This window comes from Pseudopipra pipra, chromosome 11, assembly GCF_036250125.1.
Source record: "Pseudopipra pipra isolate bDixPip1 chromosome 11, bDixPip1.hap1, whole genome shotgun sequence".
Lineage (NCBI taxonomy): Eukaryota > Metazoa > Chordata > Aves > Passeriformes > Pipridae > Pseudopipra > Pseudopipra pipra.
This window is the reverse complement of record NC_087559.1, coordinates 682,341-709,565: the sequence shown is the minus strand read 5'-3', so window position 1 is coordinate 709,565 and position 27,225 is coordinate 682,341. Positions and strand designations below refer to the sequence as shown.

The 27,225-nt window shown below is 51.9% G+C and overlaps 1 protein-coding gene across 4 annotated transcripts in view; it reads right to left on the bottom strand.

The window, feature by feature from the left end:
* SRGAP3 (SLIT-ROBO Rho GTPase activating protein 3) overlaps nucleotides 1-27,225 on the bottom strand; it is a 575,259-nt gene that overhangs the window by 496,291 nt on the left and 51,743 nt on the right. For all 4 annotated transcript variants that reach the window (XM_064667088.1, XM_064667090.1, XM_064667087.1 and 1 more), the window contains 4 exons: nucleotides 14,299-14,491; nucleotides 11,444-11,606; nucleotides 5,424-5,486; nucleotides 743-928 (listed from right to left, as the gene is read on the bottom strand). In XM_064667088.1, the coding sequence (XP_064523158.1) occupies nucleotides 743-928; nucleotides 5,424-5,486; nucleotides 11,444-11,606; nucleotides 14,299-14,491 (605 nt within the window). The remainder of the gene's footprint in view (nucleotides 1-742; nucleotides 929-5,423; nucleotides 5,487-11,443; nucleotides 11,607-14,298; nucleotides 14,492-27,225) is intronic.

The following is a 27,225-nucleotide window of genomic DNA, read 5'->3' as shown; positions in this document are numbered from 1 at the left end:
GCACTTTCCCTCCCAGACAGCCCCCAGAGGAAGAACACTGGTATTTTATAGATCGACCCTTTTTGTGCTGTCAGGAGTCTGTGACTGAGGGAACGCTGGGGCTGCTGTTCATTTTTAAAAGCACTTTTTTAAAAGAATCAGTCATGGACAAGCCCCAACTCCTCAGAGCAGGGTCCAGTGTCTGGATCACAATGCATCCTGAGCCAAGCCGGACAGCCCAAGGCACTGCCCTCCTCAGTGCAGCCTCCAGGGTCCCAGCTGGCACAGCCAAGCCCCCAGCAAGCCCCAGCTCAAGAGCTGCTGGAGGAAGTGCTCCCACCACCCCTGCCTGCCCTGTGCTCCATGAGCCATCGCCCTCAGGCCCCTCCAGCCACCCCCTCTGCCCTCCCCCAGAGAGCCAGCCGGGAAGGTGTCACTGGTGGCCACGTGGCTCCTGTGTAGGTCCCCCAACCCCTCCAACACTTGGTGTCCCTCGTCCTTGTTGGGCCAGCCTGACTTTGGATCAATTCCTTGACAGGAGCTGTTCCTGGCACTTCTCCATGGTCAGGTGCAGGGAAGAGACTCCTGATGGCCTCCCCAGGCTGCCCTTCAGCAGAACACGCACACGAGTCAACGTCCTCCCTAACCCCTTCCCATGGGTACAGCAATGGTTGCATGGACATGGACAGGGCTGGAGCCAACACCCTGCCCACAAAGAGCCCCGACCCCAGCCAGGCTTCTCCACTCGTTCCCTCTCACCCACCTTCTCCTTCATCTTCTCAATCTTCTTGACGGAGCTGCGCCGCTGAGGCCGGTCCTCGTGCCGCAGCAGGTTCACGCTGATATCCCCTGACTTGTTGAACTGCTTCTCCTCCTGCTTCTCCGCCTCCTTCAGCTTGCTCTCGGCGCTGATGCTCTCTGCGTGGTACATGTGGTAGGTCTTCATCACCTGCAGACACAGGAGGTCGTGAGCCGCCTGCCCGTGGCCACAGGAGCACCAGAGCAGGGGAAGCCACAGCCACGGGCAGCGCAGAGGGGCTGTGGAGGCCACTATGGCACTAAGGAGCAAGATGGGGAGGGAAAGCCTGTGAGATTAACCCCATCCCCAGCTCTACTTCCAGCAGCTCCAGGTTGGTGTAAGAACCACGATCCAGCTCGGTCCTGCTGTGGGGACAGGCTGAGACGTGTCCCCAGCACACATCTGCAGTCAAAGCACACTGTGTGTCTGCCAACAGGGAAACAAGGAATAACCTCCAGTGCTTTGCAGCTGGGATAAGGGTCTCCATGACAAGTGACTGTGAGGAGGCCACAGTGACCCTGAACTCCCTTTTGACCCAACACATCTGTTCCTCCACTTGGACTTGCTAAGACATCACACAGCCCCTGCTCCACCACCCTGACAGCAGGACCATCCAGAAGTAGAGGAGCTGCAATTCCCAAACAAAAATGGGGTTTGTCTCCTGTCAGCACCTCATCCTTCTCTTGCTGCCGCCAGCAGGCACAGGCAGCACCGGTGGGTGCAGCAGCACCGTGTCCTTCACATTCCAGATCCTGGAGGGATGATGCTGATCCACTGCCAGGAACACTCTCTGCAGGTAAAACTTCCACCCTTCCAGCTTTCCCTTTCAGATACAAGGGCCCAAAGGGCACACTGGGATCATTTTAATGAAGCTGGCAAGAGGAACCCAACTGCTTCTCTCTCTTTATGCCTTCAGTCACACTGTCCCCTTCCATCATCTCCCTCTGGGATGTGGATGGTTTATCTCACACTGCCTTGACACAGCCTGCGGGGCCCAACTGCTCACTGGGATCAGCCTCAGCAGGGCTGGGACTCACTGGGATGGGCTGGGACACGCTGGGACAGGCTGGGACACCCCGGGATGGGCTGCCTGAGCCTCATGGGTTAAGACAGAGCAGGAACCCACAAAGGCAGAGTAATTTTACACAAGGCTTAATGAAGAAAACACAGAGTTTTCCTCAGCTGTGGCTGCCAGCAGGACCCAGGAGTGTTTGACTTGGACCAGGTCAGGCTGAGCCGCATGATCCCTTCTCCTGCCAAGCACAAACCTCGGCTGAAACGGGCTCCAAATGCCGCATGGGAGCCACACAGGATGTGCCACCGCGGGGAGATGTGACTGCAGGCAATGGCAAGGGACAGTGAGCAAAGGCTCCTGCCTTGGCCCTGAGCTACTTCATTGCAAAACCCTGCAAATTATAATGCACATTCCAGCCATGTATTGCAAACTGCAGGTTCTGCAGCGAATGTCACAGGACACACGTAAAACAGACAATTCCCAGGATTTTCCCAAGGAGAACAATCAGAGGGCTTCACTGAGCCCTCCTTATCCTCACCATCTCCATCTTTTTATAAAACACTCAGAGGAAAGTGAAAAAGCAAAATGCTGCACATCAGGGCATCAGGCAGTAACAGGAGAGGTTTCTGCAGCACCCAGAGAGGCCCAGACACAACATGACAGAGAAGCCCAATGAATAACAGGGATCCAAATTGCAGGACTTTTGTGAAATCTAAAGGTTATGGGACTGTTACCCAACCTTAAACAGCTCACTGTGCACCTCACCAGCTGCCCTGTCTCACAGGTCATGCTTGGAAATTCAGGGGATATTTTTGTGTAATATGTGCCCTGATTTTGGCTGGGGCCAACGTGCACTGCAGCAATCGGCCCCGATCCGCAATTCCCTGTGCTGTCTCAGTGCCTGCAATCAAGTCCCACTGTCCCTGCCTTGCACTGCTGTGTCACAAAGACAAACTGCCACAGCTGCGGCCCGGGAAGCTTTCCTGCAAATCAGTTAATTAGCTGCAGCGGAGGAGGAAAAATATGTTCCAATGTTCATTAGTTATTTAACAACACGAGCTGTGTTTGCCATATTAATTACATGTTCTGGATAAAGGCTGTTGCCAAAATAGCGGCCATAAATGGCACTGTTGGCTGTATTCAGCTGCAAGGGCTTTGTCCTTCTGAACAGCTCATCCCCAAGGTTCTGACCCAGCAGAGGAGCCAGAGCAAAAACAGGGTGACTGTGTCAGGCACAGGCTCAGGCCCATGAACATCCAGCCTGTGCAGGCTCCAACTTGGTACCTGTCTGCTGCAGTCTGTAAGCAGGAACCAAAAGGATGAAGCTGGTTTTAATTCACAGCTGAACTGTTTCTGTGCAAAACCATTCACAAGCATCTCCACTTCAGAACAAAAGTCATCTGCTTCCTTTTTGATTGAAGTCAGCATGGGTTGGGTTTGGTTCTTTCCATACAGAGTCCACAGGGTGACTTGCATCAGAACAGCAATAAGGCTGAGCTAAAATCAATTTGGTTGCTTTGGCTTAAGTCTGAGACAGTGAATGCCTGAGAAGCCTGTAAAAAATTATAGTTTCTGCCCAGTGCACAGAATTCCCTTCAGAGAGGCTTAAAAAGCAGCTGGGCCAGGGCACGGATGTGCTGCAGTTAAAGACCTGGACAGAGACGAGAGAAGTGACTTCCCTGTGCTGAGAGCAGACAAGTGACATTTCTCAAGCAGCATCCTGGTGTCCTGTGAGCCGGGTCCTTATCCTGTGTCTGGTTTCATCAGCAGTCAGTTCTCGTGGGCACCCAACGTGCTGCACTGACCACACTGACAGCAGCTCGGTCCCAAAGGTGCCCCCAGCCACCCCCAGCACCTCAAGCCAGGGTGCAGCCAGGCCTGTTTCACCTGGCTCAAGGACAGATCTCACCTGACCAGCACCAAGCAGACTTGAGGTGACCCTGTTTGCCCCACAGGCCCTAATTTTTCTTCATGCTTCATCATCATTTCTGAAGTGTGTCCCCTTTCCTGCTCCTTCCCAGCTGGATGACAATTGGTTTGTTATCTTAGCAGCAAGCAAACACAAAGCTCCTTCAGCTGTTCCAGTGTCACATTCAAACCAGTGTGTTTCACCATTCAAACCCATTCTGCTCAGCACATGGAAAAAAGCAGTGAATGGGAGAAATCTCAGTTCCTGTGAGGACAAGTTTAGCCCCAGACTCGGCAGGAGCACAATTTCCCTCTCTGCTCCTATTGACCACTGCTCACACTTTGGACCTCAGCACACTGACCCCCCTGCTGACCCCAGCATGTCCCTTGGGTGATGCCCCTGCCTTGTGTCCAGGTCCAGAGCACACTGGCCTGCAGGTATTAAGGTCAGCCCAGCCCTTGTTAGTCCTTCCTTGTATTGCACCTGTCAAGATGCTGTTGTAATTAATCTTAATTAGTCACCACCTCTTGAGCTTGTGACACTCAACCATCAACAATGCACTCCCAAATCTCACACAGGCTTTTTAATCCGATCTGCTGTCCACCCACACTGCAGGGCTCACAACAACCAAATCCTTCAACAGCCATTGCAAGAACAAGCCTGTTAAGAGAAGATTTATGGCAGAAATTTCAAATACGATCCTTCATGCTCTGTTGTTTAGACCTGTTTTTCAAAAAGATGGAATGGAATGATTGTTTAGGAATAAACCTGTTGCAGTGTTATTTATATACCAGTAACAGATACAACCAAAGAAAGCAAATATATTGTCTCAGTTTTTCAAGGTAAGACAGACTTTATGTTGCTTTGTTGCTCCTAAACCACAAGTAAAATATTTTTTTTTAAAAAGCAGTTGCTACAGGGCAAGAGACAGAAGCAACACAAAGAATTTTACTGTCCTGCTATGAAAACTTGCTTTTGAAGAGCCAAGTCCTGACTAACAGTGCACGATCTCACCAGGAGGCACAGACAGCTCCACAGCCAAAGTGCTCCTCAGAGCAGGAGATGGAGCTGAGCATCCATGAGCTAAACATTTCCTGCCTTCCACAGCAGAAGGTCATGTTCATCCATTCCCCCCAGGCCACGGACTCACAGGAGCAGGGCAGGTGTCAGCAACAACAAGCACAGCCAGCTCAGAGCCACCGGTGCCTGGAAATCACCAGCCAAGGCACTGAGAGGGGCCTGAAGGCAACGCGGGGCAGGAGCCGCAGAGGGGAGAGTGTGACGGACACAGGGGTCACACAGATCCTGCCCAGACAGCCCCAGGACGCTGAAGGGAAGCAGCCCTGCTCCCTGGAGCACTGCGGAATGCTCCAGATGGAAAAGGCCGTGTGTGCCACAGGATGGCCGGGACAGAGCCCCTCGAGCCACCCCAGGGCTGGACACACACTCTGCTCCAACGAGCGGCACCGCGGGCACTGCCAGCCAGGCATGGGCACTGCTCACTGCTGGGCACTGCTCACTGCTGGGCATGGGCTCACCGCTGGGCATGGGCTCACTGCTGGGCACCCCTCACTGCTGGGCATGGGCTCACTGCTGGGCATGGGCTCACTGCTGGGCACCCCTCACTGCTGGGCACCCCTTACTGCTGGGCACCCCCTCACTGCTGGGCATGGGCTCACTGCTGGGCATGGGCTCACTGCTGGGCACCCCTCACTGCTCACCGTGTACAGCTCGTTGGTGACTTTCAGGAGTTCTTCATGCATCTGCAGGCCAATCTCCTTACTCTGCAAGACAAAAAGAAAGAAGCATTGAGACTTTGTTCTGCCCAAAACATGCAGTTCTGAAAGGAAAAGATACTTTGGAGGGATTATAACTGTGAACACACAGCAGAACCTTGTTCTGTCTCAGAACTGCTGCGTCTTCATTTGAGGTCGATGTTTGCCCATGGATCACCCAACCTGGGTTTCAGAGACCACAAGGAAGAACATCAATCAATTTTACTTATTTATCCTGCAAAAGGGATCAATCTAAAATTACAGGCAATACTGCTTTGCCCTTCCACTGGCAGAATTTATCTCCAGCCCACAGACAACTCCCCCTGTGGGTCTAACACGTAACACCCTGCCCTAGTCTGGGGTCTGGTTTCACATCGAGACTGGCAGAGTGCACAGAGCTGGGCCCGCTCCACAGCCAGGGGTGTTTTAGAGCTTGACTTTGCCTATTTTTCAACAAAACCTGCCTAAGTGCATGTGGGTGAGTGGCTGCTGCATTCTCCAACTGAGCAGGCTGCGTGTTAGTGCTGCGTGAACTCCCCTGTGTAACTTACATCATCCAATACCCATTTGGGTACACAGATCCCTTAGACTGGCTTTCTCCAGTCCCACAGCATCACCTGTCAACCTGTCTTGATCTGATGAGACATGTTAAACACACTTGCTGCTGGACTTGCAATTTCCAGCCAACACTGGTATTTCAGAAGCAGGATTATCAGGGCTCCCCAGCCCCAGCATCCCAGATTTAGATGATCCTTGGCCATGACTCACCCTCCCCAGCTTGTTCTCAGTAGCTCATTTTCACTATTCTGACCTGAGTGAATGAAAGTATCTCTGAGAAGGGACATTTTATTACAAAATAGCTACACCACAGTTATATAATAAAGTTTCCAGTTTCACAACTGCAGCAGCCAAAGTTCAGCCAGCTGAGGAGATGCTTATTGCCAGTGAGTAACTCCTGGCATCCTCCCGTCTGCTGAAATCCCATTATCAGTCTGTGTTTTCCCTTTCCTTGCCAGGCAGGATGAAGCAGATCCAGTCATCAACCTCGCAAAGCACGGACATGGCACTTCTCAGAGAGGCCACAGCGTGGGGAGCTGCCCAGCGTTGGAGCCACCTCCTCCCGCACCCCCACGTCTGGAGCTGCTGGGGGTGTGCTCACACTGCTTTCCTGCCTCCCTGTAATTACACCCCAAATCTCCACAAGGAATCCTCTAGGCTAGGGAACACTTATTATAGCTTGAAGATGTGTTTAAACTAAGTATAGACACTCCCCTCCTCCCTCCCTAAAACACCACCAAACCAAACCCAAGCAGCTTCTTTTAGATTTCCTCAGCTCCAGGCAGTTTTGTGCACACAGGAAGGGAAAACAACATCCCATCAGGCTGAGTGGTGAGAGAGGCCCACAACACAGAGAGGTCCTTTCAGCCAACGGGACAACCCACGTCCTTGTGAAGTTTAACCTTAGATTATTAAAAGTGGGAATCAAAGCAAAGCCTGAAGTAAAGAATCTAAAGAGTCAAAGTCCCTCGGATCCATGACCATCCAGTAACCACAGTGTATCCGTGAGCTAGCACTGGGGTATCTGGGACAGTGCCATCCTCAGCAGTGTGACTGATGCCACTGCTCCCACTCCCACAGGCACAGGGTGCCAGGACGATGCCAAGGACCAGGAGGTGCTCGGTGCCCAGTCATCTGGAACCCTCATCTGGACTGAACCTCAGTCCCCATCTCCTACCCACTGACACCGGTGGTCACCAGTGCTCTCAGAAGTCTCACTGAGGCTTGCTAATACCAAGAGAGCTGTGACAGATCTGCATCCCCCCAGACACAGCAGCAACATGTTCGGAGACCTTCTCACTCTCTACAACTCCCTGACATGAGGTTGAAGCCAGGTGGGGGTCAGGTTCTGTTCCAAGGTAACAAGAGCCAGGACAAGAGGAAATAGCTTCAAGTTGCACCAGGGGAGGTTTAGATTGAATATTAGGGAAAACTTCTTCCCTGAAAGGGCTGCCCAGCCCTGGCCCAGCTGCCCAGGGCAGTGGTGGAGTCACCATTCCTGGAGGGATGTAAAAGCCACGTGGATGTGGCTCCTGGGGACATGGGTTAATGGTGGGCTGGGCAGTGCTGGGGGAACAGTTGGACCTGGCAGTCTCAGAGGGCTTTTCCAACTCAAATGATTCTGTGATTCCAGTACAAGTTATTTCAGTCAGGGTCTACAAACAGAGGTCTCAGAGCCTAGAGCCTGCAGGAGCTGAGTCACACACAGCCCCTCCAGCCATTCCTGCTTCCACAAGTCACTGCCCAGTCCCCAAATCAAGGTTTCCCAAAGCCAGCAGAGGAGGACAGGATGGGCTGGTGGCAAGAGCCATGGCCCAAGCTCAGCTGCAGCTCCTGCCTATGCCCTGGATTTCCTGCATGGTGCATAGCAAGGCCACAAAGCTGTAATTTCCAAGCCCAATTTTAGACTCCTAAATAGAGCAACACAAACTGGCTCAGTGTGTCATTCCGTGAGCCACACTGCCATGGGGGACCATGGGTAGGAACCACGTTTAAAGAGCCATTTGCTTATAGACACTATAAACCAACATCCAGAATCCTGCTGCAGGAGACCAAAGGGTCTCTGGCATTGGCAGGAGTCTTCCAGCATCCAAGAGATCAATGTCCAGCCTGGGGACGCTGGAGCCTCTTCCAACCGCAGGCAGGTGAGCAGCTGAAGGACTCACCACTTCTCTGAGCCTGCTGCCTGCCCTTTCTCTAAGGGAGAAATTACACGTATGGGCTTACAGGAGTCAACACCAAAACATCATTCCACTTACCTGGGACCATCTGCAAAACCCAAACTCCAATTTAGCTGCTTCCTTTATGCCTCCAATTCCTCCGAAAACACAGCTCCTCACTGGGACAGCAATGGCTTCAGGTTAGCAGTTTATTAAAATTCCTGCCACTGCCAACAAAGTAACAGGAAGCAGCAGCATGGATGACTGGCAGTGGAGGATGCTTATTCTACAGACAAAGACAAGAGTTCCCATCCAGACAGACACCACTTCTTCACCCAACGTCCATCTTGGACACCACGGCACAGAATTAAATTTACAGTCACGGCACGGAATTAAATCCCAAACTGGGGACTAACGCAGCATCATTACTTTGGACATAGTGATGCTCTGTCTCAAATCTACAATTTCCTGTATTCTGTACTTGGAAGAAGCTTTAAACTTCCTTCCTTCCACCACAGCGAGAGGTAAGAGGGGAGAAAACACCTGCCTGGTCATGGGTCCCTCAGCCTGGGTTTGGCTCTGCCAGGAGGATGTGCTGGGAGATTTCGTGGTGACAGAGACTCACCCTGACAGCAGATAGAACCAGCTCTCTGTAGGGACACATCTCAGCATCCCCATTTATCACTGCCTTTTAGCAACATCAACACACTCGCTTTGATCATTGCCTCCTGCACCAGGAATGTGACTCACACTGGAAGCTCCAGGGAAACTTGCCCAACTGAGTTTTCTTCCCCTGCTTTGCTCCCAGAATGGTTTGGGCTGGAAGGGTTCCTGGCCAGCCGCAGTGAGGGGCGAGTCAGAGCCAATGCCCGGACTGTTGGCGCAGGGGCAGAACACTTGGGTGGAGAGGAACAAACTGCAGTGCCCCAGTTTACTGAGGAACAACCCCCCTGGCTCATCCAGGGCAGCTGAGGGAGCAGCAGCTCAGCACTCTGCATCTTTCTTGGCACACTACCATGGCACTGAGCAATTGCTCCTCAGTTATGCTCACCCTGTACCTCAGCAGTCCCTCCCCGCTGCTTTGCTGGGATTGTTTACATTTACATAATGAACGAAGGAAACACAAAACCTCCCAGTTCCCCGTGTCCCCACAGCATGTCACAGCCCGTTAATAAACTCTAGGTGGGGGGAATTAAAAGTGACATCTCTGGAAAAAAATGTTACCCTAATTTACCATCAAAGAACAATCTCCAGCACACCCAGCAGCTGAACCACAACTGCGGGTGCTTTAACCCTTCCTGAGCCAGATGATCTGCCAGCAGCCCCGTGGGCACAGCCTCCCCAGAGAAGCACTGCGAGCACTTCACTCAGCACAGAACCAGGCCAGAGAGAACAGTGAAAGATCCCTCCTCTGAGCAACCTCGTACACTGCAAGGCTGGAGGGATGTCTTCAAAATCCATTTACCAGGATGCTCCTATTCCCACACACATGCCCAAGGCATCCCACCAAACACTACTGGGAAGTGGGATCCAGATCCCTCTGGATCCTGGCAAGGCATGCCACAGGTTGAGAAAAATAAACAGCCTGAACAACCCCAAAACTGGCAGCCTCTCCAGCCACATGAAAGGGAAACGATGACACAAAATAAGCCTTTTCCCTGATTTAGCTGAGCATTATTTCCAGGGACAGAGGAGTCCAAGGGTCAGATGTGGTGAAATCAGAGATCCCCACACCTGTAAAGGCTCCTTTGGATGCAAAGGTGGTGCTGGCTCTGGCAGGCTGCAGATGGAGTCACACCAGCTCCCCAGTTAGAAGATGGACATGGGGGAGGGAGAAACAAGGAGCAACCATTTCTATAGGATGTAAGGGTTGAGCCTTAAAAGCTGAAATTTAGGTTCAAAAATGAGAAGGGAGAGACAGAAGAAAACCAGTTACAAAGAAATAATTCTGCTGAGTGGGTAAAATACTTCGTCATCTTGTCCTGGCTGAGGATTGACCTACTATGAGAGAACACTGAACACTCCATGGGTGTCCTTGTTTGAATGCTGACTGGATTTGTCCTGTAGTTCCACATGGGACACCATCCACACACATGGGCAGAAGGACAGTCTTAACATACATCTCAAAAACAGGTTCAGAGCAAAATGCAAATGGCAGGAAGACTCTGAGACAGGCTTAGAACTGAACTAACCAATATATCCCAAATGCCTCAAATTTCTAGAGGCCTGAAGGACAGGAAAAGGGATGATGTCCTATATCAGATCAGCAAACCCAAGCCTGACCTTGCAGTTTAATTTCTAGGTCAGATCTATAAAATAGAGGAAACTGGTCATAAAAATATCACATGAGATTTACTCTCCAGTCAGGCTGAAATTTCAAGATAAGCCCTGATTATGAGCCTTCTCCTGCTGGAGAGCCCTGTGGGCTTGCCCTGCTCCCTGACTGCAGGCTCCTTGTCCTGGTGACAAGGGACAAAAATTAAGGAAAACCTTAAAGTCACAGAGCCAACCCACTGCTGGGACTCTTCATTCCTTACCACACTCCCCCTCGCTTTCAGTGAAGAGTCCTGGTCCATCTGACTGTGAGATTCCCACAGGTATATGATGCTTCTTTTTATTTGATTATTATTAATAATTCTGTATCTGTCATCTTACCCTTTACCCTTTTTCCAAATAATTTTTTAGGAACTGCACTGACATTCTCCTTCCTTTTGTTCCCTGTCTTTTAGTCAGTCATTAATACAGAAAACAACCACACCTTACTCTTCAACAGCTCTTCAGGAACTTCAGTCTTGCCCACTGAAGGCACTGTGCCAGCTACTGACACGAGCCCTGGCTCCTGGAAATACCTCCACCAGATTTCTGAGGCATGACTCTTCCCTTCAGGAAGCCATGACTCCTCTCCTGTAGCTGCCTCATGCCTGTCATCCTGCTCTTTACCACGGTTCCACCCAACAAGCCTGTTCTGATTTGTCCTGTGAAGGCCTCCAAGAGTCTTTAGAAAAAGTCATCACAGTCCCACCTTTCATCTCTCCGGCACCGACACCACTCTGAGCACCAGGTCACACCTCACTGCTTGTCACTTGGCACTTCTAGACCTCTTTCTTTAAAACTCTTGAATAAATATTATCTAAAAAGACTTACAGTGATAGTCCCTCAAAAGATTTGCTCTGCAACATCTATGATGGTTCCACTTTAGATTAAAATGCCAGGATGGACCCTCAGTGAGCAGGACTCCCCCCGGGTTACCTTTTTGAAGAGCCTGATGACATCCTCGCTGATCTGCGACAGCCGCACGATGACGTTGTTCATGAAGATGTCGTTCAGGGTGGCGTGGTCTCGGCTCTCCCGCCGGGTCTGCGTCAGGACCAGGTACCAGCAGTTCACAGGGGAGAGGAGGTGCTGATCTTTTCTGGGGAATTGGGGGGGAAAATGACAAAGGTCAAGTGAACAAGTCAAAAAGGCACATATTTTCAAATGAATGCTGCCAGCACACCGCCTCCCTCCCCTGCACACGTTCCCTGGGATCTGTCATGCCCACAGAAAGGTGCATGATCTCTTCTTCCAGCTGTCCAAGCGCTGCCCCACAGGGATGTCCAGTGGCACACGAGCATGGGAACCACACCAGCCCCCCAGTCAGCCAGCCCCTTCCTGCACTGGGTGCTCTGGAAGGTGGCACAGGAGAAGAGACATCCCTGGCAAGGAGAGTTTGGCTTTTTCTTTCCACTCATGCTATGAAATATGACTGTCAGTGCCCACTGCAGGAGGTCCCGTTTGCCACCCAATCCACTGGGCTGCTTTTAGTGCACTCAAAAGTGTTCAAGAAAGGGTTCTGCATCCAGTGTTACCCCCAAGTGTCTGTGCACAACACGAACACGCTCAGGTGTGCTGCAGGGGACTCCAGAACACCTCTGTGTGCATACACAGACAGAACAACCACAGACAGAAATCTGGATGAACCTGGATGTGAACTGGAATCAGCAGGAGCCGCAGCAGCACAGCGATTGCCAGCTCCAGGGCTGGGCACAGCCCGCTGCACACGGCGACACAGGGACAAAGGAGCACCACAGGGACTGTAATTCTTATGAGTGTCACAGCCTCAGCAGAATAATGACACACATGAGCAGCTGGGGAAACAGCACAGATGAGCCTGGTAAGGGCAGGTACAGAGCAGCGAGGAAGAACAAAGTGTATGAAGGGAGTCTCCCAACATGGAGTGGGCAGTGAGGACTCAGCAGGAGCAAGCACTGAAATCCAGCTGACCCAATTAACACCATCACCGCCAGCACTTGTGCCCAGGTGTTTAATAGAGGTGGACAATCACTGTCACCTGTGGACACTGCACAGCAGCAGCTTCCAGAACTGTGAGCACACCAAGCAATGGAGAGCCTTAACACTGCTCTGAGCTAGTGGGAGAGGCCAGACACCCCCCGAGCCTTCGTGAGCTCATCTCTGAACCACAGCTCCTTCCTGGCCAATTCCTTCTCCAGGACAGTTATCCCTGACACAGCACCCAGCACCACACAACTGACACACAACAGCTGCATGCCAAAAGGACAGCAAGGATCTGAATGGCAACTCAGCAGCAGCACAGTTTGGCATAAGACACCAGCAAAGCCTCACTCGCTGGAGAGACCAAGTAAACAGATTAAATGGGATTTAGTAATATAGAATAAATAGGATTTAGTAACGTAACAGCAGAAATCACTGCTCTTGCAGCTGAAATGGGAAAAAAAATCACAAGGAGTTAAAGGAAGAAACAGACTGTGAAGAGCCCAGGGCTGGCGAGGCAAAGGGCATCAGACAGGCAAACCTCTCCCAGGTTCTCTGGGAAAGGTGCTGAACAGTGGCTGCAGTCTTTGGCCACTGAACTGAATGGCACGAGTTTCATCTGGAGCAAAGGGCACAATTCCAGCTGAGAGATTCTGTCATGGACATCACTGGCAGAAGAAGAGTCAGAGGCCTTGCTGCAGCCCAGGGAGGCAAAGGGGGGGAGCTGGGGCAGCCGTGGTGCAGGGGAGCAGCCAGGGTGCTGCAGGGGCTGCCATGTGACCCCGGGCACAGATCCTGCCGGGCACATCCCACGGCTCCACCAGTGCTGCCCAGAGAGATCCTGTGCCCCGACAGCACCAGGAGAGCTGCTCATGGCAAGGGACACAAGAAGCCCTGACAGCCACTAACAGCCCGTGCAAGCGTCGTCCGAGCCAGCACACTCGGGGACGGGCGGGGAGCAGGGACCAGCCCCCAACAGCAACAGGGCAGGGGCCTTCACCTGAGCCCTGAGGTCACCAGCCAGTGGAACACACCAGCCAGCACCCTCACCACAGAGTGCTCACCTCCAGAATGAAATTCTGCCTCAAGTTTGTTTTGCTTTCTGTTTTTTTCAGATATTTTCTTGTTTAGCCAAGCTCGAGAGTATGGTTAAACTGAAAAGAAGCTGCTTTTGAAAACACATATTCACACATCCACAGATTTCACAATTTGCATCATCGGTTTCATTCTCACACAATCCCAGCATCCAGTTCATACTTCCTATTTCAAAGCTTTGTTTCACAATATTTCCATTAAGGATTTGCCTGGCTCCAGCACCGCAGGCTGTGTACAGAAAACACACATGCTTCATTGCAAATAAATTGCAGTAAATTCGATTTCCAGAAACTGCTTCCAAGCCTGAGCCTGTCAGCGAGCTTGAGTGCAACACACAGCTCCTGGAGAGCTGAGGACTGGGCTACATGCAGAAACCAGGGATAAAGACTGGGCCCACCACAATTTGCACAGTCAAATGAGTGGATGAATTCAAGCCCCTTCAAAAAATCAAGGGGTTTGACTCCTTCCTGGCCCCTGATTCCTGTTTTTACTGTCTTACTCAAGAAGGGCATAGTAAGTGCAATTCAGGCAGCACAGACCAGTAATGCTGTGGTGGAAGTCTTGGCAAGAGACATGTCCAGTTCTTCTGGTGAGCCCTGCCTGGGGACAAGACAGAGGAGGTCACCTGATGGACTTTACTGCACTTTAGGACTGTGCAGCTACAAACCAACCTCCAGTGCTCGCAGCAGCCTCCAGCCAATCATTTCACACCAGTCTGCCCCGGAACACCTGCTTACTTGAACTGGTGCTCTCTGGAACTGCGGATCTTGGAGGAGAAGCGCTCAGCCAGCTTCTCCAGGCTCCGGGAGTACTCCAGCTCAATCTCGGCCTTCCTGCGGAAGAACTCCTGCAGGTCCTGCAGCAGCTGCAGGCGCGACTCCGACTGCTGCTCCAGGCATTTGAACTGCTCCACCAGCTGCGTTCGGATTTCTGCAGACACACAAGAGAGAACAAAACACAGTGTCAGCAGCAGACACTGGCAGGAGAGCTGTCCTTCCTCGTCCCAGAGCAAACGGCACAGCTCTGCTGGAGCTCCTTCTGAGCCCCGGGGTGAATCCAGGCTTTGCTAAAGGCGACAGATCTTCTTGCCAAGCAAGAGCTCAACAATTCCATTGACCAGCCTCATATTAAACCTCGTTCTTGTCAAAACAAACAGCTGCATAGGAGCACCAAGAGCAACTTCAGAGCTTTCAACTGCCTTTTGAATTCAGCAAATGCTACTTCAATCTATCTGGTACTACCTGAAATCCCGTACTCTTTGCATATAAGCTAATATATTATTTCTTGATAAATGCCCATGTGAAGATCTACAGGACAGCCAGCACTGACCTGGAGGAAGCAGGCACTGCCATGCACCCTCCTTTCACCCCATCCTCCCACACTGCCGGGTTAATCAGCAAATCCAATGTGGCTTTGGCTCAAAGGCTTAAAAAGTCTTTTGGACCCTTCAAATCCCAGCTCACAAACACCACAAGCTTCATCTGTTCCAGGTTTATTTGCTTTCCCATAGGGACCTTCATTCACTGGGACAGACACACTGCAGCCCCCGCGATCTTTCCCCAAGTGGGCTCGGCACTGTCCGGAGGTGCCTGTGTGGGGATGGGCTCCTTGGATAGCCAGTGTGTCCCACAGGAGCCCAGGTACCCACTGGGTCCTGCAGGGAACAGGCACTCCAGGAGCAGCAAACAGAGTTGGTCTCCAGTGCTGACCCTCACCTGGCCCTGCCAGAACCCACAATCTTGGGCACAGCACACTCCTGTTCAGCACACCCCGATTATTGGAACAGTTTAATGTTTCTCCCCTTTCTATGCCAGAGTTGTACTTTTCACTTTGATCCTCCCCATTTTGAGGACACTTCTCTCCCATGGTCAAAGACCAATTGCACTTTTTCCAGCTCCCTCATATCATATCACACAGCCAAGCTGCAAATCCCCAGCACAGAGCTGATCTCAGGAGGACAGGCAGGCACTGGGAAGGGAGCGCTGCTCAAGGACACAGCCAGACCCTCACCCTGTCTGCAAGAGGAGCAGCACAGCACCTGTGGCACAGGGCACAACGGAAATACACCCTCCCAACCCTTCCAAACCTTTCCCAACCCTTCCAGCCCCAGGCAGGGTTTCTGCAGCTCTCAAAAGCCCATGTGGCCGGGACGCTTCTGCAGGAGCCGCTTGCTCTTCTTGGAGCAGCAGCTGGGCTCTGCCCGGAGGGATGGGGAGCCCCACGGGAGGGGGTGTGGAGAGCTGGAAACAGGAGGAAAAATGAGACTAGACGGTAGGAAAATCTATTCAAAGTGAGAACAATTGGGCTGAGCTGGCTTCAGGGAGCAGCTGCGCAGCGGAGGGATCAGAGGAGCCGGAATTGCAGGGGTGGGCTGATGGAACAGGTCCATATGCTGCCTGCCTGTTCCCAGAGCCCACGAGGAGAGGGGAGCGCAGCCCCACGCCCCCCACTGCCACACACCCCGTGGCAGAGGTGAGACAGCTCCTTGAGACACTTTGCTTTCCAGAGTTCATCTCTGGCTCCTTCTGCAAACTCAGCACGGTAGGATGACAAATGGTACCTTACTCGCAAAAGCCCCAGCAACTAAAAATACCTGCACCGCCTGAAATGGCTGCCATGGTCACTGGGACACTCAGTGACCCGCATCGAGGCAACACAGAGGTGTCATTCCCGTGCCTGGAATAATCCTCAGTGCCCACATATTACACACATGCACACGAGGCAGGCCCTGCCAGGCCCTGCCAGCACCGCGCTGTCCCACGGCCTCACCACTGCAAGATCCTGTCTACACAATCATCACTTCATGCTGGATGGTGAATTAATAAATGATGATGTAATGGTGATGCAAAGCACTGACTGAAATCACCAAAGATTCATGAACTATTTCAAGCTCCGTAAATTTGTGAGGCTCTCATGTAGAGGAGGTTAAAACTGCCATTATCATAATCTGGCAATCTGGTATTTTTCAACATTTCTTCATACAACAACTCTCATGTGAGCCTGAGCTCTGGAAGCCTGGCAGGTAACTCATCACTGGGTCATTTAATGGTGGCAGTGATGGGACTGGAGGCTTCACAAAGGGCACCTAAAATCAAAACTCATGGAAATAAGGAATGCCGAAAGCACCAAAATTCATCACTCACCTTATGTGGGACCCTCCCTGGGCACTTTCTTTGTGTTCTTGATACATTATGAGAGGACAGCACAATTGTTCATAAAAATGCCTCCAAGGCTCACACCCAGGCACGGCGAGGGACTCGACACATGGCACGCGGCCACCAGCAAAGCCATTTTCTGTTCCCAAAGTCTGCCTGGAGAACCAGGTAACCATCCCTGCAGTAGCTGGAGTGCTCCAGCTCATTCCTGACCTGCATCCAGCCCATCTGCAGGCACGAGGATGCTGACACAGGAGCCAGAAGGGCTGAGGCCCCAGGCAGAGGAGGAAGGGTGAGACGCAGTGGGGATGCTCAGCACAACTGCAGCCTCTGCCCAGCCAGAGCCCCCCCAGGACTCTGGGCATCTGCTGCACACAGACATCAGCCTCACACACAGCATGCAGAAACCCCAAAATGAAGGACAGTTTCACTCTACAGGGAATGCTAGAAAGACCCTTAAAATAAATAAATATGGCTGCTAAAAGAATGGAGAAAAAGAAACTAAATTGTCACTGCAAACAAGGTCTCACAATGACTGGTGACAGAGTACCTCAGTTGTTACTCTCTCTGTCCCCAGTTTGCTGGGGTCCAGCTCTATCCCCAGCACACTTTGACCTTCATCAACAGAATATCTTTGTTTTCCCCATGCCTGTAATGTGTTGTTTTGACACTTTTAAGCCTCCTTGCAGGAGTTCAGCCAGGCCAGTGCCACCCCGGCGTGTGGCAGCAAAGGGCAGGCTCTGCAGACATGGGGAGCTGTGACCCTAAAGCCACCCAGCGATGAGCTGTCACACAAACAGTTGAGATGGACACTGACCCCTGGAGCTGCTGCTGCTGAATGGGAAAGGTTTTTGTAGAAAACAAAACGAAGGGCTGCTGACATCATCAATGCAAAGACAGATGTGACAGCAGAGAGAAGGACATCGTTCAGTGTCCAGGGCCCTGGGAGTCAGCACTCACGGACACAGCCCCGACAGCACCTGCAGTCGCTTCCCTGCTTCCAGCTGTGCTCTGCTGCCACATTTCATGGCACTCTCCTCTCAGTTAAATGCCTTTTCATAGAACCAGGAACAAACACACAGGCAGGCAGCAAAGCCTTTTTCCACCCTTCAAGCCTGCTGCCTAGGGAACAGCAGGAGCACTCGGAGGGCATCCATGTCCCCCCGCCTGCGCAGTGGAGCTGCAGACCAGCCCCACGTGGGACAGGCAACCATGTGCTGTTTGATCCCAACACCCTCTGCCCTCCCCTCTCCCTCCGACCCAGCCTGCTCACACAGCAGGGGTGGGGACAGCAGGTCCCCAGCAAACCCAAACCCAACACAGCTCTGCTAACGCCCAGTGCAACACCTACAACCCAGATCAAAACCCACAGCCCTTCACCAGCAATCTTCTGGTCAGCAGCATCAGCACGAGCTGCATCCGTCCTGTTCATCATGGGGGGATTCACAGGCCTGGAATTCCAGCTTTAAACTGAATGCCAATTATGTTTTCCACATTAGATAATTATCTCTTCAGCACCCAACTCCAAAACCTTAACTTCTGCTCAGAAGAAGCAGCTTCCACTGTGAGCAGTCCTGTTATTTAAAATGCAGAATTGGGATAGAAAATGCAGGAAATCTGATTTCCTCAGCTCTTCTGAAACACACTGGCGAGGATCCTGGAGAAAACAAAATTCCTTGGCAAAGTAAGGAGCACAGCAATGGTCAAGACAGGCTGCAGGACTGCTAATCCAGAAGAGAGAGGGAACATCTGTAACCAGAACATCTGGCAATTTGCCTTCTGTAATGTTTCTGAATCAATCAACCCATATCACAGCCACAACTGCTCATTATCCTCAGGCCACGTGAGATGCTGGCAGCAATCACACTCCTAGGCTGCCAAGGTATGGCAAAGCCTCCCACCACACTAAGACCCCCAAGAATGCTCCCATCCCTCTGAAACCTGGTGAAAGGCTTCCAAGAGCCAGAGGGGACACAGAGGGAACTGAGTGTGATGGCCACAGTCAGCCCCACAACACAGAGCACAGAATAAACCCACTGCAGGATAAACCCTTCCCACCACTAGAAGCCAGCTGGTACCTGAGTGCAACAGATCGTGGAGATGAGAGGTATGATTTGCATTCAGCCTTTGGCAGGTTTGTAAGTGAACAGCAACATTAAAAAAAGTGGAAAAAAAACACAAAAAAACAAATGGAAGAAAAATGGTAAGATTATGGGTCAGCCCAAGCAGCACATCAACAGCTTGAACTGGGCCCCGAGAAGAGCTGATTCTCAGGGGCACTTCTGCTGGGCTGCTGGAAACACGAACCTTTGGAAACCCTGGATTTCCTACGAGGCCAACTCCAAACCCGAGGGAGTGCTGGGCTGGAAACGGACACTCAGTGTGCCAGGGAGAGCATAAAGACAATTCCCCAAACCTTTTCAAGACACCAGAAAAGTGCTGTTTTGGTTGATCTAACAGCTCGGCCAGTAGATCAGGGTAAGCCTCATTTTTTCCTCTCCTTGGCTGTTCACCTCATCCATGCTCCAGTGAGGACAATGCTGGCAGCCACGCACAGAGCCCGGGAACGCTCACACACATCCAAATAGCATACCTCTGACACAGGGATGAGGCAGGGTTTGACAAAGAGCAAAATTATCTGGGACACACTGTGACAAACTTGAGCACTCCTAAAGAACCAACACACTGATGTGGAGAGGTCAAGCCGAAGACAACAAGCTCAGCTCCAAGTCATTACAAACACGCTGCTACTCCAGCCCTTCCCACCCTCAGCTTGCTGAAGGATATTTTCCATATGGTCTCATTTTTTAAATATCACAGTTAAAACATAGATGAATGCCATTAGATGAATGAAAATTTTACCAGTGGTAAACATTATTATTATTACTATCATCAATTTCATTCACTTATTCCTTGCATTTCCATACAGTTCATGGATGTTCGTGGTGGGCAGCAGCATCTTTGAATTTCAGGAATTCACAAATACCATGCTGAAATCCCAGCTCCAGCTGAGACTGTGGCAGCACTCCCATCAGCGTCAATGGAGCTGGGATTTCATCCTCTGGCAGTAAATGGGCTGGAGAGACAATTCTGTTCCCAGGTAGTTATTTTGCAAGTCTCCCCCTCTTTCAGTAACTCTTGGCTCCAATACTTCTTACCTCAAGTGCTGGTAAGGGCCAAGCTCCTCAACTGGCATCAGCCACAGCAGAAGGACAGTGGGACCTGCTGCAAAGTTCATGGAGGGCAATGCATGTCAAGTGTAGGGTGGGTTATTAAATAAACCAAATTCTACATGGGCAAACACCAGTGAAAAGCAGGCAGTGGAAAATCCTGGATAGTTAAGACTCGTGAGGGTGTGGAGCCTGAAGTGACATGTGAGAGACACAGGAGCCAGGTGTGCTCCAGCACAGGGGAGCCTGAAGCCCTGGGAATGGGTGACACTCCAGCCAGCAGAGCCAGCTGGGAACCCCGCACAGCCCAGCCCCAGCAGCTGCAGATCGCAGCCAGCACCATCCTCCTCCTCCTCCTCACACCGCCTCCTCCCCAGCGCCCTCCCCCAGGGTCCAGCCAGGCCAGAGCCAGGCTCTGGCTGCTCAGACAGGGACAGACAAAAGCAGAGGTTTCTCTAGCAACGGGCCGGGATGAAAGCTGTCTGAGACGTCCTCGGCTGGCAGGGAGCAGGACCAAGCTCTGCAGCCAAATCCCAAGCCCAGGGGTCTGGCTGCAGCCCACCCACCTCCCCGGCCGGGGCGGCTGCTCTGCGATGCCAAATTATCTGTCCGGGAGAACGGTGGCGGATCCTCCCACTGGACAGCCTGGGACAGGCACTCCTCGAACATATGCTTCACCCCACTGATTTGTGACAAGTGAGAAAACATGCTTGGCAACAAAAGCCATTATTTTCCTCACCATTGGGATTAAAACCAATAGTTTATTGCAAATATAGCACAGCAAGCTGGACTCCGGGAGGATCCAATTCTTCTACAAATATGGAATACTCTAACAAGGCCATTTGACTCCCAAATGCTTTTATTCCCACTTCAGACTATCCAAGTGCTGCCTTCCCTAAAAGCCCAGCCCTCTTCACCATGGAATTACCTCAGATGTATTTTCTAGTGCTTTGTCATCCCGTGTTTCACCAGCACACACCATTCCCTCGAGAGAACCCTCACACACAGAGCTAATGCACCTGGACCGTGGATCCATTATGAAATGCCAGCGGGCTGTTCCACCAGAAACAGCCCCGCTCCAGGCAGGCACTGCCAGCGCAGCCCCAAGAGCCACCGGAACCCCCAGGTGATCCCAGGGAGAGCCAGGCTCAGCCCTCTCGGACAGGGATGCTGGCAGGGCAGAGCCTCGAGAGCCCACACGGCACAGCGTGTTCAGGGGATGCTCCTGCTCCCGGCACCTCCATCCACAGCCACTTCCACGTGCCAACATGGGCTGGCAGCAGTGGCAGGGAGAACAAGGGATGGTGCTGCCAGAGGAGCATCCACCTTGTGAGGGCTGAATCCAGGCCAAGGCTTTGTCAGGTCGAAGCAGTGCCACTATTGAGCTTGAACAGCCAAGGAGCTGCAGGGACCACGGCCTGGAGCATCCGCAGGCAGAGCTGCCAACAGCGCATCCTTCCCAGCACAGCGGAGAGAAGCTGCAGGGAAGGCATAGAGCAAACAGCCCAAAGCAAGCCAACAAGCCTCCCCCCTCCTTCCTTCCTTCCATGTCATTAGTAACATCCCTGCCTAGTCAAAGACAAGAGATATGGCTCCTGGTAAAACAAAGAACAAGACAAGCTTTTTATCCGAAACGAGACATTCCAGGTTCAAAAAAAAAAATAAAAAAGAGAAAGGAAAACACCTCTCTCCAGTCTGAAAACAACTACTGTGGCATTGGCAGTTTTCATACAGGTTTTTCACGTGTGTCTTTAATCCCCAGCCCACTCTAGCACAGCAGCACTTCTCCTGCACGGCCCCAGCTTTGCCTGTACCCACATCGAACCCTCACACTGGCACTCGCTGGCTGTGAGGCAACACCTTCATCTGCAACTACTGAAAAGAAAAGTGTAAGAAATTAAATCCTGAATCCAGTGACTTCTTCCTCCCCTGGGAAACCCCTGCCCTGGAGGGAACCCAGGGCAGTGCACAGAAATGTCCTGGGGGCAGCATCCCTGAGGCCACAGGTTTGGAAGCCCCAACTCACAGCTCAGGAGTCAGGAAAATAGAACATTCATTTGCTTCTAACCAAGGTGGTTTTGGGACCCTGCCCAAACCCCTGCTTGCTCATCTCTCATTCCTAAAGGGCACAGCCAGGTCCTGAGGGTTCCTGCAAGTCTGGACCAAGTATCCTGGTGCAGGATGGGCTCCCTCCCACACATCCAAGAAAAAAGTGGCCAAGCCATGAAGAAAATCTCCATTTCTATAGGGATCTTTGCATAAACAGTGTGAAACAAGGCTTCATTCCCCTGTAATTAACTGAAACAACACAGCAGAGCTGAGTGGCTGTGCCAGCACTCACGGAAGCAAAGCACAGGGGCACCAGTGAGGGGGTGCCCAAAGACAGGCACCCCAGCAGGGCCAGGTATAGCACCTGAACACCCACCGTGCCATCAGCTCCACGCGTGCCATGGGTTCCACGAGGGGCAGTGACACTGTGGCTGTCACTCCCTCCTGGCAGTGCCACCCTCTCCTGCCGGCACGGGCAGCAACACAGCCGGGTCACACCGACCACAGCCACAGCTCGGGCTCTGCCTCCCGCTCCCTCCTCCAACATACAAATTTTCTTTCTAACAAGACATCCCCGAAACCCAACTCACCCCCAGCAAAACGCACAGGTAAATAACATGGTGCAGTGTTTCCTGCTGCCCTGGCCCAGATGGGCACACGTGGGGTGAACAGGGCATCAGGATGCACGGCCTGGGGTGGGCCTGCCCTTCATCAGGCTTCTTCCATTCCGTGGTCAGCCCACCGCAGCAGTGGCTACAGGAATCATCTCCATGTGCATCCCCTCTGAGAGGCCCCAGCTGCAAGTGGGCAGAAATGGGTTGATAATGACTTTCCACGGCTTTCCACTCATCTGCCAGGAGTGTAAATCCCACACTGCATTCCTTAAACAGCATCCTTCTGCAATCCCAGCAGAGCAGGGGCCTCCTGACCCTCTGGGAACTTGGCCAAACGCACAGAAGCTGAGACCAAGGCAGCAAGTGCTATCCTTTCCATGAGATCTGCTGGCTCCTGTATCCCAGCAGGAACAAGCCGCACCCCAAGCCCCGGTCAGAAGGGTTTGATGGTATGTTCCTGCTCTCCCTGTGGAAGAAGCTGATGGCTCTGCACAGGGACATTCAGCAGCTTCCTGCAAAGCAACCCGAGTCAAAGGGTCCAGTGCTGTGACACTCCAGCTCTCCTGAGCAGTGGCCCCCAGACATGGAACATCACCAGAGGAAAAAGACCTGGCATCCAAGCCAGCCCCTTCCCCCCATGGGTCTGCAGGAACCACTGGGAGAACCTGGGCAGACCAGAGCAGACCAGCACAGTGGTCTAGAGAAACATCTAGAGGTGAAAGAAGCACCAGGCGTTGCTGGTGGCCACCTCACTCCCACTCCCCCTCTCCAGGGCACAGGGTCCGTGCTGGGGCTCCTGGCAGGAAGCTGCAGTGTGAGAAGGGGACAGACAGGGACGTGGACACTAGAGCAGCAGAGATGTTCTACCTTCTGTCCTCTACCAGCACAAGGTACAACCTCCCTGCATGGAGGACTCAAGCCACAACAAGACAAGCAGCTACTCAAGAGCATGTAAACATGACCCAACAGAGAAGACCTTCCATGGAGCACGTTTGAACCCCAGTGGGTCAGACTACCTGATCCCGAGATTCACAGCAATGCCTCTCTGTGAATACAGGAGGAACTCTTCCCCATCATCCCTTTCTGCTTTTTAACTGAAGCACAGACACTCACCCTGCAGCACCCAGAACTTCTCAGGAAACCACTGCAGCAGGGGCAACAGGTTAGGCCAGATTTAAAACACTGGTAATTCCTTCCCCCTCATTTTTCAAACCAAAATTCAAAATGCAAATGAAAAAGAGTTGTAAAGTTTTGAAAATAAAGCAACTGAGTCATTTTTTTGCTTTTATACTTTCAGAACATAAGTTAGTAGGGCATTCTTTGTGAGAAAAGCAGAACATCCTTGATCAGATGATCAGTTAGAGCCACCACAGCTATTTCCGTTTGACTGTTCACCGGCACATCAGAGAGGGGAATTCCATCCCACTAGAAATTTCTAGGTCACACAACACCTTCCTAGATGACAAATAAGCCTCCAGCCACCAAATAACGAAAGATCAAAAGCAGCTGCTAAGAGAGCACAGGCTCCTGCTGTACAGACTGTGCACACACGAGGTTTCTCAGGAAACCTCTCAGATTGTTAGTCCTGGCCTAAACAGACACAATGCTTATGAGAGCACTGAACTGGGCTTAAGACTTAAGTAATGTCCACCAGCAGCCCCTCGCTTAATGCAGAGGGCAAAGGAAGATGAGGGCAGCTCCTCAGTGTCAGAGAACAAAGACCACAGCTGAGACAGCAACAGTGAAGCCTTGAAATGATGAAAATTAAACTGGGCAAGCACAAGAACAAGGTGGTAAAGCTCTTCCACCACAAGTCACACCAGCAGATCCCATACACTGCTCCTCACACAGCCCCCTTCCCTCTCCTGTCCCTGCACATGACAGCAAGGGGGTGCCATTTGTCACAGACCTTGGTACTCCAAACCCACAGGAGTTCCTGGCAGCAGATTTCCCTCGAAAACTGACCCTGGACAGAGGTCTGGGAAGGGCCAGTCTGGCTCATGAGGAGGCAGCAGGGAGCAAGTGCTTTGCATAAAGCACAGCACCCAGCTCTCTTCCACAGGCAGCACTGCCAGGCTGACAGCTCTGCAGGACAGCCCACACTCCTGGGACACAGGAAGACCAAAAACCAACCAAAGAAAGCCAAACTGTGTTTATTCTTAACTTCAGCTGAGCCTCAAGGCCAAAATTTCCATGGATCAAGACTGTCTGAGAACAGATATAATGATGTGTTGCAATTACGTTCAATTTAAGAACAGAAACAGCACTTCAAACCACACACCATGTGTGCCAGACAGGAAGAGAGAGCGGGCAGGGGAGCGCCCGGACTGGGCACCCACGGGAACGCCGACAGCAGCTGCCCTGGCTCTGGGAACACCGACTGCAGCCGGGCAGCCATCCCTCCACGTGCTCTCAGCATGGAACCCACTGTTGTCCAGGGATGCTGGGTCCTCCCTCTTTGAGACTAAAGAGTAGGCAAATCTGCTTGGAGGAGAAATCTCCACTCAACAGAGGAACGGCTGCTGTGCCATGGAAGCAGGCTGGAAAGCAGGAAGGTTGCCAGGAGCAGTGCAGCTCACACTACCTGCCTGCCCCGCTTTATCACACACAAAAATCTCCTTCCATAAGGTTCACTGACTACAAAAATTAGCAAAGGGAAATTATTTCTTAAAAAAAAAAAAAAAAAGCTGAACTCCAGTGTCAAAATATCTTTTCCCAATAAGAAAAATTCAAGTGTAGACCAAAACCCACTCAGATAAATCCACAAGCAGACAGGTCCTCAAGCGACTGTATTGCAAATTTTTCCATGGGGCGTCAGCCGCTCTCCTGCTGTCTCCATGCCAGCCCCTAATGAATTCAATGCACTGGTGACTACACTGTTTTCTGAAGAACTTGGCAAGATGTTCATTATTAGAGAAGAGAGGAAAAACAGAGCAGAATTTAGTCATTTAATATTCTGTTTTCCAATAACTGAAGAAACATCCCAATCCCATTGAGATCACTATGGACACATCCGTCAGAGGCAAGGTGGTGGTACAGGAAGGACTGATGGGAAGAATGGCCAAGTTCACACATCTGAATCCAAACTTCCTATTGGAAATACTGCAAAAATGTGACATAATCCACCTAAAACCAGCATCAGGATTAGTCCAGAATCACTCCAGTGCTGCTGAAGACAGAATCCAGCCCAAAGGAATTGCAGCAAGAACACATTTAACCAGTCTCTTAAAATACCTCTATTTTTTATAGCCATCCCTGAGCAGTGTGGAACATGTGTTAGCAGAGAGGCAGCTGGTGACTCGGAAGCGGGCGAGGGCAAGGAGGAACCAAAGGAGAAGCACAGCGAGCCCTGGCATGCGGATGTGGAGCAGAGCCAAGGGCTCAGTGCAGGCACTTGGGAGCCATGTCCCAAGATGTCCCAAGGGCCAGCAGGCACCTGGCCAGCCCCGCCTGCAGGCACAGGGGACAGGGCCTGTCCTGCCCAAAATAAACCCCTGCACGACAGAGGGAACCTGCCCCCAGCACAGCACTGCAGCAGAGCTCTGCCCTACCCAGCCCGTGGTAACTCCCTGCCACTTGGCACAGGGGTTGCACCACACAGAAATGAGGCAAATTAACCCAAAGTTGTTCTCTCTACCTCTCTCTGGGAAGAGAAGCATGTGTGCAGCTGGAGCCCAGCAGCAGGTGTTTACCCACATTCTTGTCAGACACTGGAGAAGTGGCTGACCCTCACTTTCAAGCTGTGGTTTACCACAGGAATTGCCGCCAGGACCAAACAAGCTTTGGGGGCTAAATTTAGGCAGCAGAAATGCACATTTTCAAGTTTTTTCGTGCTTTGCACGGAGTTCTGCCAGCAGCACCACTGGTGTTGCTCGGCCATCAGCAGCACAGGTCATATCCAGGGGTGGCCCCAGGGGCAGTGCCTGAGCCCGGATCTCCCTGCGGCCACACAGGTACAGCCCCTGCCCACGAGGTGCAGGGCACAGGACCACGAGCACAGCACAGCTCTGCAACATCTCCTCCTCCAGGGAGCTCCTGGGCCACTCCAGCCCTTTGCTTCATTTAACCCTCGCCTGCTTCAGCTGAGGGAAGGTCCATGTCAATGGAAAGGTCTGTGCCTGTCCCACTGCCCGCAGGGCTCTGGCAGTGACACCACACAGGGACAGCGACAGCAGCCCCAGGGAGGGCAGCCAGGCCGTGAAGGAAACTCCTGGCTGTGCCTCAGCTGCAGCATCCTCATGCTCCTCTTCCCGCACCTCTTGGCACCTCCCTGTTTGCTTGGGAACAGAGACTGCCCGGTAGTAATTCACAGTCTGAACTGGTCACACCTCCCACCACTTTTGTCTGACTGTGAGCAGCACTAAGGGATTAAATCTCATTCACTGCCCCCACAACACCCTGTCATCTGGACTACACGGTCCTACACTGACCACACTGATCACTGCAAGGGAGAATTTACAGGACTGGAGGTGGAGCAAGACCTCAGAACTGCCCAGCAACTCAAAGCTTTCAGGGGGGTTTGGTTGGTTTTGTTGTTTGGGGTTTATTTTCTTTTTCTTTGGTTTGGGCTTTTTGGTGTTATTTTAAAGAAGCCAAACTTCAAAGAGGTCCAATCCAAGCCTCTGGCATCCCGAAGCCCCTGGCAATCTTCTACTGCCCATGTCTTTTGGGGGTCC